The 12,344-nt window shown below is 39.6% G+C and overlaps 1 protein-coding gene across 1 annotated transcript in view; it reads left to right on the top strand.

The window, feature by feature from the left end:
* Window positions 1–12,344, top strand: part of NEK5 (NIMA related kinase 5) — a 96,632-nt gene that overhangs the window by 4,179 nt on the left and 80,109 nt on the right. The window contains 2 exon segments of the mRNA XM_049778483.1: window positions 77–173; window positions 7,942–8,039. Coding sequence (XP_049634440.1) covers window positions 77–173; window positions 7,942–8,039 — 195 coding nt within the window.

The raw sequence follows: 12,344 nt of genomic DNA, 5'->3' as shown, positions 1-12,344 counted from the left end.
GATGAGAGTGAGAAGAAAATTTTTCTGAGGTCATCTTTACAGATATTGTTGGTTTCTCTTTTTAAATATAACCTAGATGCCCATCCAAGAAAAAGAAGCTTCAAAGAAAGAAGTGGTTCTTCTGGCAAAGATGAAACATCCAAATATTGTAACCTTCTTCAGTTCATTTCAAGGTTTGACTTTCAAGTATTTTAAATGCTTTTTAATAGTGCCAAGGCATATAGTCTTCTAAAAAGAAATGCTTCTGAGAACTGTGTATTTGTGAATTTTTATAACTAGATTAATTTCCTACTTTCTTAAGATATAATTTTTGGACATCATATTTATTTTTCTCATTAGTTTTTTTCTCATTAGCTTTTCTATGTTTTTGTTTCTAAGTTTTCTTGGGGGGATATGGATTGAGCTATACCCAAAAGTTCTTTTATTTTCTTTATTTAAGCATATACCCAAAGTTCTTAGGGCTTACTCCTAGCTCTGTGCTCAGAGATTTCTCCTAGTGGTGCTTAGAGAACCACATGGGGTGCTGGGGATTGAACTCAGGTTGGCCATGTGAAAGGTAAGCATTTTACAGCTGTAATTCTCTTTGGTCTTAACCTTTTTGAGTCTTGCTTTCTTAAATAATTAACATGTTTGAATCTCACTTCCTTAAATAATTAAGGTTTTAGTTTAGCTGTAGTAATAAACCCCAAAATTTCAGAGGTTTATAGTGATGCAGCTTTCTACTTCACATTCAATGTAAGCTGTACTTGAGCTGAGGTCCAGGCTGAAGGAGCAGTCCTGATATGGCACTTGTGTGTGAGAGAAAACAGAAAAACACACCACCCCAAGTTATGCCTGCTAAGATGTTGAAGGTTCTCGTTTTCTCCTGCAGCCAGAATTACCTTCTAGTCAACTCTGATGATGGGGTGGTCTGAAGGGAAGCAAGCTACAGGACTGAACAAGGGATGTTACCTTCTAACAAAGAGGTAGCAATGGCCTGGACCCATTGCCATACATGGGTAGACAAATGTCTCTTCTGCTTCCATCCATAGGAAGAAAAACATGCAAGTAGCATATTATTCAGAGACCATTCATTCACTCCAGAAGTATTTATTGAATAGTAACTATATGTCAGGCATTGATATAGGTGTCAGCAAACAGACAAAAATAATTCCCCATTCACTGGCTTTTCTATTCTGTGGAAAAAAACAGACTACATAGATAAAAATGTTATATCAGATATTAACCAAGTGGTGACGGGCTATGCAGGGATCCACACATTTATATCCTCACAATTTCTTTTGTTTTTTTCTTGGGGGGGCGGGCATGCCTACTGGCGCTCAGTGTTACTCCTGGCTCTGTGCTCAGAAATTACTCCTGGCAGGTTTGGGGGACCATATAGGATGCTGGGGATTGAACCTGGGTCAGCCGCATGCAAGGCAAACACCCTACCTGTTGTGCTATTGCTCCAGCCCCAACCACATTTTTTAATTTGTTTTAGTTTTCATGAACCAAAAGGAAGTTTTTCTTTCATAACAGAAGTTGGAGGGTAAAATACCGCTGAGAATTTGTTTTATAGCTCCTATTATTGAAGCAGTGGAAAAGGCCACCAACAGGCTCCTTCCTGGGAACTTCTTAATGACTTAATTAGTCTCCTTCCTGGGAACTTCTTAATGACTTGATTAGTGGTTTGGGGGCTCAAATTATGGAGTCTCACATATTCAAGGCTGCATCCCAGCTCCCATCCTGGGAACTTTACACTATGTATCTATCATTCAATTTCTGATTTACTATGTGAATGTTACTTTAGGTTTTCTGTGTTATTCAATATGATTTGGTAGGGGTTTTTTTGTTTGTTTTTGTTTTTGTTTTGTTTTGCTACATTGGGTGGTTCTAAGGGCTTATTTATTCCTAGTTCTGTGCTCTGATATTACTCCTCCAAGTATTTAGGGAACATTCAGTGTTGGATTGAACTATATGCAAGCAAGTGCATTACCCGCTATACTATCTTTTAGATTCTATCTAGATAACTGAGTCTTAGGGCTTCTCTGAGAAAGAACTTAGATTATAGCTACTATAGATGGTTCAAAAGGCTAGAACATACTTTGTGCCCAGGATCCTGGGTTTGCTCACCTACAACACATAGATCCCCAGCACCAGCCAGAAAGCAGCCCCAGAACTGTCTGTTGGGTACAAACACAAAAACAAACTGAACCAACAGCCAGAATGTAACTGCCTTTACTTATCTTGCATAGTACTTTTCTTACAGTGGATGTTATTTTGGGGGTCATATCCAGTAGTACTTAGAGTGTACTCCTGACCTTCTGCTCACAGATGATTCCTGCTGGTGTTTAGAGGGATTAGTAAATAAGAGGCCAGTTGCATGCAAGTGCTTTAATATCTATATGTACTGTCTCTACCCTGCATAGTACTTTTCTTAAATTAAACATAGTGGTTACAAGGTTGTTCATAATATAGTTTTTTTTCCCCACAGATAAGCTGCATGATTGGGTTATAGTCAGACAATGTAAAACAACCTTCACCAGTGCATTTCCTGCCACCAATGTCAAGTTTCCCTTTCACCCTCCCTGATCCCCTGCCTGTCTCTGGGGCAGGCATTTCACTTTATTCTCTCTCTCTCTCTCTCTCTCTCTCTCTCTCTCTCTCTCTCTCTCTCTCTCTCTCTCTCTCTCTCTCTCTCTCTCTCCCTCTCTCTCTCTTTCCCTCTCTCTCTCTCTCTCTCTCCCCCTTTCTCTCTCTCCCTCTCTCTTCCCTCCCTCCCTCCCTCCCTCCCTCTCTCCCTCTCCCTTCCCTCCACCCTGCACTGTACTTTTATATTTGTATGTGTATGTCTATTTAGTGGGCAATTATGAATTAGTTTAGCAGTTTTCTCCTATTATTTGATTATAGAACCATAATGGTGGTGCTCGGATCTACCCTTAGCTCTGTGTTTGGGAGTTGCTCATGGCAGTGCTTGGGGATCATGCAGTTCAGGGAACCAAACTGGGTGTCTCAACCTCTTGTACTGTCTTGTCTCTCCAGCCTTATCTTCCTTTCAGGTAGTAAGCTTTGTTTAAGATTCTTGTGTTCACCTCTTGATCCTCAGTATTTAGCACATAGAAAGTGCTGATTATTATTTGCTGAATTAGTGCATCAATACTAGATAATTAAAAAAAAAACTGGAGTATTGGGCAGGAGCAATAGCACAGCAGTAGGGTGTTTGCCTTGCATACCACCAACACAGAATGGACCCTGGTTTGATTCCTGGCATACCTTATGGTCCCCCATGCCTGCCAGGAGCAATTTCTGAGCACAGAGCCAGGAGTAACCCCTGAGCACTGACAGGGATGACCCCCCCAAAACAAAAAACCTAGAGTGTTTTGTTATAATGGGGGTCATACCCAGCAGTGCTCAGGACTGATTCCTGGATCTGTATTTAGGGATTATTCCTGGCAGGGCTTAGTGGATGATATGTGGTATCAGGGGTCAAACCTAGTTTGGCTGCATACAAGACAAGCACCCTGCTCACTGTACTGTCTCTCTGGCTCTGGAGTGAGTTTTTATTCCATTAAAAAAATGAATATTTGGGGGAAAGTTCATAGTGGGTACTATTGATAAATTAGAGGTCAAAGCTAGAGAGATAGCCCCCTGAATTGGAATGCATGCTTTGCATATAGGGAGTCCAGGTTTTTCCCCAGCTGGGAGAAGCCCTTGAGCACCAAGGTGTAAGTTGCCCCTAAACACCATGGGATAAAGCCCCAAAACAAAACAACAAAATTAGAGGTCACTTTTGCATTATAAATAACCTCCCTGAATTTGTTTAGATTATAAACTTAATTTTCCTTATGACAATGGGTTTTATTTTTTAAGTAGAAAATTTTTGTTTAGAAAAACTAGGGCCATTGTGATGCCTTCATTTGCTTGGCAGATTGTTGGGACTTGACACATTGAGCTTATAAAAGCCTCTAAGGCTCTGTACCACCTGGCTGCTAAGAATGTCAATAAAAAGTTGTTTACACTCAAATAGCTTCTGTCTGAAGGGAAGAACCTTGGCTCTAGCTCATAGACTGCGTCTGCAAGGAAGCAAGACGCTTTATCACTTTACCCAACCTACAATAAATAAGAAAAGATAGTGAATCTTTCCAAAGACTAAACATTCCACTTCAATTTTTCAACTCATATTTCTCAACTGCCTACCATATATATATATATGTATATATATACATATATTTATATATACATATATATATACATAAATTAGCACATTCAGGGCCCTCTCAGTGAACACTGTAGGCAGAAATCCCTGCTCTGCTGGATTTGTTTTCTGTGGCTGAATAACAGATGACCTCAAAGTGAGGTGCTGAAATGATCATTGATTTGTCATTTCTCAGTTTCACTAGGTCAGAAGTCTTGGCTTGATTTAGCTCAATTTTCGGCTCAGAATCTCACTAGACTTGTCTTAATAGACCAAAGACATGGAGGGTGTTGTTGCTGTTTGGAGAAATGCTTTAGGTTAGGGAAATCACTGTAAAAGACAGGAACAGGCATGGGTTGGTAAATGACTGGCCAGAAGGCAGCGGGACAGGGCAGTCTGTTGTGCCAAGCTGTCAGCACCTTTTTTGCTGTAAGGGCTTAGACTCGCAGGGGTCTTAAACTCACAGCCCGCGGGCCGCAAATGGCCCTTGTACAACATTTTGTGGCCCTGCCCTAGAGGAATCTTTTTTTGTTTTGTTTTGTTTTAGTTGTTTGGGTCACACCTCCCAATGTTCAAGGCTTACTACTGACTTTGCACTCAAGGATCACCCCGACTTTGCCTTCTGCAGCCCCCCAGTAAATTGAGTTTGAGACCCCTGGCTTAGAGCATAAATCCCAGACTGCTGTGTTGCCAGGTGATTACTTTATTTTCCATTGACTGGGGACTGCCACTTGAAGTGCCATCTTGCCTTGAGGACAGGGAACAGGCTTGCTTTCTGCTTTGGATCAAAGCAGTGCCCCTCTGAGGGTGAAGTTGCAGGTGCCCTCTTCCTTAGGTGTCTCACTCCATCTAGGCTCTGCTGGCCACAGAACTGCATGCACAAGAAGCTTTGCCTCCTGCTGTGGTCACAGGCATTGAGTCCTTTCTCTCTGGCCCAGGAGATCTATCTATGTTGCCAACTTCTGTAAAATAGCCACTGGCCTGCCAATGGGGTCAGAGCTAAGACTTGTTGCAGAGCTCTGATAGATTCAGTGTGGGAGACTACAGTGAGCATGAGGGAGACTGAGAGTTGTAAAACAAAAATGTTGATTATGTGTCATAATTCTATTTTTGGTACAAAAATGATTTTATTTTATGGAATAATAAGTGATAGTGGATAAATTCTCTTTTCTTCAGCTCTAGATGCTGCTGGTTGCAGAGTACACAATTCTCTGTTAATTGGGTTGGGGGCTAGTGAGCTCCCCAGTGGTGTTGAGGGCCACCAGAGCTTTACCTAACAGAGCTTAGGAGGCTCTGTGGTGCCAGACAGCAATCCTGGGGTCCTGGATATGTCAGCATTTAGTTTGAAAATGAGACAAGCAAGCATAAATGCTGTCAAGTCACTGACAATCTATTTGAAAGTTGTTTTAAACTATCTGAAAAGAAGAGGTAGCAAGTGACAGATACTGGCAAGAGACTCTGGGACTCTATAACAACAAGGAAAGAGAATAGACGGATTACGTCTTGCATGTTTGGCTGGTTCTGTGCGATTATTCTGTCTTCCTCAATTGTTTTTCTAAACCACTGAGAAAACCTTTGTTATATCCTCATGTATCTGTGCCAGGTGCAGAAGACTCAGAAGACCAGATTTGGACGGTATCTTGTGGACAAGGGATACACAAACTAATAGTAGTAACAAACTCATTAGTAGAGTGTCTTCTCTTCCCTTCCTTCTCCTCCCCCCTCCACTTCTTCCCTTCCCTCTTCTTTTTATCTCTCTCCTCCTCTCCCCTTCCCTCCCTATCATAGTTTCCTCCCCCACCCTTCCCTTCCCCTACCATTTTTATGCCAGGAAAGTGGTTAACTCTGTACTCTTGGGCCCTCAAGTTCCTTTTCTTAGAGTTGGTACTTAGATAATTAAGGAAAATACTTGATGAAATAGAAAATCATACACATATATTTAAATCTATAACTCATTCACCAAGGTTTTCTTTGTGACAACCCTTTTAAATATCTTTCCTTTTTATCCATTTGTCCTATTCAACATCTAGAACAATTGGAGATTTGTTAAAAAAAAAAGCTACTTGCTATAAAGTATAGAATTTTTTAGAATTAACTATATCCTTTGTCTTTGATAGTTAATCATTTATATAATTGCTTTAATAATATGCATAATTGACAAGAACATATCTGTTTTTATCGTTGTGGCTGGTTGTTTTGGCCACATTCAGCAATGATCAGGGCTTATTTTTTTCTCTGTGCTCAGGAATCACTCCTGGCTAGCTAGGGACCTTATGGGATTCTGGAGATAGAACCCGGGGCAGCTGCATGCAAAGCAAGCACCCTACCCACTGTCTTATCAATCCAGCCCTGCATGGACATATTTGGTGCTCTTGTTTTTGTTTGTGTTTGGATCACACCTGGCAGTGCTCAAGGACTTTCCCAGCTTAGCATGTTACTCATACTGGCACCTAAGGGGCATTTGTTGCCATAGATCAAACCCAGGCCTCCACATGCAGGGGACCTCCAGCACTTTGAGTCCTCCCCAAAACTGTCATGAATGTATTTGTAAATCAACACCATGATCTTTATTTGAGTCAGTAGGAGCAGGAAACAGAAGAGTGTCTGTCTATTGGGAGCTGAAGGAATGGTATAGTGGATAAGGTGCTTGCTTTGCATATAGCTGACCCAGATTCTATCCCTGGTTACACATATGGTTCCCTTGGCACCATCAGGAGTGATCTCTGAGGACAGAGCCCGGAGTGTGTGTGCTAAGTGTGGCCCACAAAGAAAAAAAGTGTGTCTGTTGTATTCAACAACATGATTGAATAATTAAATAGTAAATCTATGAGGCTGTAGCAATACCATAGCAGTAGGGTGTTTGCCTTTCACACAGCTGACCCAGGACGGACCTTGGTTCAATCCCCCAGCGTCCCATATGGTCCCTCAAGCCAGGAGCAAATTTCTGAGCTCATAGTTCACTGGGTGTGGCCCACAAACAAAAACAAAACCTAAATCTATATTGTATATAAACATTATATACATACTTAAGTTCATACTTAAATGCAAGAAGGTTGTAGTAATTCTCCCAGAGGTTTTGGTGAAGAATCAATACTGTTAATTTACAGCAGATTTTTTTATCTTTTCTAGGCATAGGTTAAGACAATAGTCACTTTTCACTGAACTCATTATGTGCAGACATTATTCTCTGCATCTTATTTGAACTAACTCATTTAGCCTTTTGTGGGGAATCTCCTCAAGCAGTGTTCAGGGAACTGGGAACCTCTTCTGGACATACTCAGCCAACCTCTGCCAATAGTTCAATGCAAGGCCTAAGTCTGCCATGGACTACCAGGGCATTCCTGGAAGTTCTCATGGGCCTCCACAGCTACATCCAGCAATACTAGGGTTGGAGGTGTTGGGGGATGCAATGCCAAGAATTGAACCAGGGTAAGGTGCATGCAAAGCCTTAGGCTTAAATCCTGGGTTAGTTCCCTGCCCTTAATCTTTATAGCAATCCTAAGGGATTTTCATATTATTACCTCCACTTAAGGATGAGGTAGTGGAACAGAGAGAAATGAAAATAATTTACTTAGAGTCACTGAGAACAGGAAATACATACTGAAATAATTAGAACCCAGTGTCACTGGCATAAAACTACAACCAGAGTTTTAACTATATAACACTGCTGTTTTTCTATTATATTCTCACCCTCTTAAAAGCTGAAATGCAGGTGATTAAGAGCTGTCTGAAACCCTGCCAGCTCTGAATGATGCTTTTTCTTACAGAGAACAACAGTCTGTTTATTGTGATGGAGTACTGTGATGGAGGAGATCTCATGAAGAGGATAAGTAAACAACGAGGAGTGTTGTTTAGTGAAGACCAGGTAAAAACATTTCTCATTTGCCTTTTTGTTCCTGTGGGGCTAGTTAAAATTAGAGTGCCAAAAATAGTAAACCACGTTTTTGATGAAATCTTATTTCTGGTAGAAAAATTCAAACCCTAAAATAATTTATCTATGCTCTTGATAGATTTAGCTTGTGATAAAACTTAAATTGAATCTGTTTTTAAAAGTCACATTTTCCTGAGAAAAGGTAGTGTCCTGTTTTGGACAATTGTATGTATAATGTCTCTTAAGTAAATCTTCATGATTTAAACAATATAAATGTGAGGGTTTGGAGAGATAGTATAGTGGGTAGGGGGTTTGCCTTGAATGTGGCTAGCATACCATATGGTCCACTGAGCCCCACCAGGAATGATCCCTATAGGGCTAGGAGTAAGACATCAGGCATAGCTAAAAAAACAAACAAATCAAACAAAAACTAATGAAAAATATCTGGATATTGATGTTCCTTATTCTTTTTAAATATGCTATCTTTACTGCTTTCCTCTTTTACCATTACATTCTCTGCTGTAAAATAGCTCTCACTTGGCAAGGTAAAATAAAGGCTCTTCTTAGCAATAGCTATTCGGTTTCACTGGAGAGGAGAAAAAAGGTGAAGGATGATGGTCTCCTTCGTTCCCATTTTCTCTTTGCACAAACACATTTTTCTTCTGTCACTGAGCTTCCTTTGGAAACCGCCTGGGAGCGGTCTTCATGGATGAGACTGGCTTGTGTGTGTGGAGAGAAATCAGGGCATCTGACTGATAAATTGCTCCTTAAGCACTGAACAGGATGTCCTCCACCTTTCTTTAAAACATTGTTCCTTCATCCTATTTTTTTATTTAAATGCATCATGCACATAACATTTTTCTGAAAAATAGAGTATTTAAAATGTATGACTGTTAAAAAGGGCTATTTTGAATGTGATGACCAAGGAATCAATATTTTTACTGCTATAAAATTAGCCAAGTATTCATATATGTTCATTTATATTATATACCCAATTCCATATTTATAGTTTATAATTTCTTCCCTGATAGCTTTTATTTTGCTACATTTAATTAAAAATTTTTTTTCTGGGAACATTTCTTTTTATTTAAACAACTTCATTACATACATGATTGTGTTTGGGTTTCAGTCATGTAAAGAACACCACCCATCACCAGTGCAACATTCACATCACCAATGTCCCAAATCTCCCTCCTCCCCACCCAACCCCCGCCTGTACTCTAGACAGGCTTTCTATTTCCCTCGTACATTCTCATTATTAGGATAGTTCAAAACGTAGTTATTTCTCTAACTAAACTCATCACTCTTTGTGGTGAGCTTCATGAGGTGAGCTGGAACTTCCAGCTCTTTTCTCTTTTGTATCTGAAAGTTATTATTGCAAGAATGTCTTTCATTTTTCTTAAAACCCATAGATGAGTGAGACCATTCTGCATCTCTATCTCTCTCTCTGACTTATTTCACTCAGCATAATAGATTCCATGTACATCCATGTATAGGAAAATTTCATGACTTCATCTCTCCTGACAGCTGCATAATATTCCATTGTGAATATGTACCACCGTTTCTTTAGCCATTCATCTGTTGAAGGATATCTTGACTGTTTCCAGAGTCTTGCTATGGTAAATAGTGCTGCAATGAATATAGGTGTAAGGAAGGGATTTTTGTATTGTATTTTTGTGTTCCTAGGATATATTTCTAGGAGTGGTATAGCTGGGTCGTATGGGAGCTCGATTTCCAGTTTTTGGAGGAATCTCCATATTGCTTTCCATAAAGGTTGAACTAGATGGCATTCCCACCAGCAGTGGATAAGAGTTCCTTTCTCTCCACATTCCCACCAACACTGCTTGTTCTATTTGTTTTGATTTGCATCTCCCTGATGATTAGTGATGTGGAGCATTTTTTCATGTGTCTTTGGGCCATTTGTATTTCTTCTTTCTCAAAGTGTCTGTCCATTTTCTTCTCCCCATTTTTTGATGGGATTAGATATTTTTTTCTTGTAAATTTCTGTCAGTGCCTTGTATATTTTGGAGATTAGCCCCTTGCTGATGGGTATTGGGTGAATAGTTTCTCCCACTCAGTGGGGGGCTCTTGGATCCTGGGCGCTATTTCTTTTGAGGTGCAGAAGCTTCTCAGTTTACTATATTCCCATCTGTTAATCTCTGCTTTCACTTGCTTGGAGAGTGCATTTTCTTCTTTGAAGATGCCTGTAGTCTCAATGTCCTGGAGTGTTTTACCTACGTGTTGTTCTATATATCTTATGGTTTCGGATCTGATATCGAGGTCTTTCATCCATTTGGATTTAATCTTCGTACATGATGTTGGCTGGGCATCTAAGTTTAATTTTTTGCAAGTGGCTAGCCAGTTGTGCCAATACCACTTATTGAAGAGGCTTTCTTTGCTCCATTTAGGATTTCTTGCCCCTTTATCAAAAATTAGGTGAGTGTATGTCTGGGGAACATTCTCTGAGTATTCAAGCCTATTCCACTGATCTGAGGGCCTGTCTTTATTCCAATACCATGCTGTTTTGATAACTATTGCTTTGTAGTACAGTTTAAAGTTGGGGAAAGTAATTCCTCCCATATTCTTTCTCCCAATGATTGCTTTAGCTATTCGAGGGTGTTTATTGTTCCAAATGAATTTCAAAAGTGCCTGATCCACTCCTTTGAAGAATGTCATGGGTATCTTTATAGGGATCGCATTAAATCTGTACAATGCTTTGGGGAGTGTTGCCATTTTAATGATGTTAATCCTGCCAATCCATGAGCAGAGTATGTGCTTCCATTTCTGCATGTCCTCTCTTATTTCTTGGAGCAGAGCTTTATAGTTTTCTTTGTATAGGTCCTTCACATTTTTAGTCAAGTTGATAACAAGATATTTGAGTTTGTGTGGCACTATTGTGAATGGGGTTGTTTTCTTAATGTCCATTTCTTCCTTATTACTATTGATGTATAGAAAGGCCATTGATTTTTGTGTGTTAATTTTGTAGCCTGCCACCTTGCTATATGAATCTATTGTTTCTAGAAGCTTTTTCGTAGAGACTTTAGGATTTTCTAGGTAGAATATCATGTCATCTGCAAACAGCAAGAGCTTGACTTCTTCCTTTCCTATCTGAATTCCCTTGATATCTTTTTCTTGCCTAATCACTATAGCAAGTACTTCCAGTGCTATGTTGAATAGGAGTGGTGAGAGAGGACAGCCTTGTCTTGTGCCAGAATTTAGAGGAAAGGCTTTCCGTTTTTCTCCATTGAGGACAATATTTGCCTCTGGCTTGTGGTAGATGGCCTTAACTATATTGAAAAAGGTTCCTTCCATTCCCATCTTGCTGAGAGTTTTGATCAAGAATGGGTGTTGGACCTTACCAAATGCTTTCTTGTCATCTATTGATATGATCATGTGATTTCTATTTTTCTTGTTGTTGATGTTGTGTATTATGTTGATAGATTTATGGATGTTAAACCATCCTTGCATTCCTGGGATGAAGCCTACTTGATCGTAGTGGATAATCTTCTTAATGAGGTATTGAATTCTATTTGCCAGGATTTTGTTGAGGATCTCTGCATCTGTATTCATCAGTGATATTGGTCTATAATTTTCTTTTTTGGTAGCATCTCTGTCTGATATAGGTACCAAGCTGATGTTGGCTTCATAAAAGCTATTTGGAAGTGTTCCTTTTTTTCCGATTTCATGAAAGAGTCTTGCCAGGATTGGTAGAAGTTCCTCTTGAAAGGTTTGAAAGAATTCATTAGTAAATCCATCTGGCCTGGACTTTTGGGCAGACATTTGATTACTGTCTTAATTTTCTCAATAGTTATGAGTGTGTTTAGATATGCTACATCCTCTTCATTCAACTGTGGAAAATTATGAGTCCAAAAATTTATCCATTTCTTCCAGGTTTTCATTTATTAGTGGCATAGAGTTTCTCAAAGTAGTTTCTGATTACCCTTTGAATCTCTACCATATCGGTAGTGATCTCTCCTTTTTCATTCCTAATATGGGTTATCAAGTTTCTCTCTCTCTCTCTTTGTTAATTTTGCCAGTGGTCTGTCAATCTTGTTTATTTTTTCAAATAATCAACTTCTGCTTTCGTTGATCTTTCGGATTGTTTTTCGGGTTTCCACTTCATTGATTTCTGCTCTCAGCTTTGTTATTTCCTTCTGTCTCCCTATTTTTGGGTCCTTTTGTTGAGTACTTTCTAATTCTATGAGCTGCATCATTAAGCTATTCAGGTATGCCCCTTCTTTTTTCCTGATGTGTGCTTGCAAAGCTATAAATTTTCCTCTCAGTACTGCTTTTGCTGTG

This window comes from Suncus etruscus, chromosome 8 (genome assembly GCF_024139225.1).
Source record: "Suncus etruscus isolate mSunEtr1 chromosome 8, mSunEtr1.pri.cur, whole genome shotgun sequence".
NCBI classification, from domain to species: Eukaryota; Metazoa; Chordata; class Mammalia; order Eulipotyphla; family Soricidae; genus Suncus; species Suncus etruscus.
Note: the sequence above shows the minus strand (reverse complement) of the source record. Positions and strands in the feature narration are given on the sequence as shown.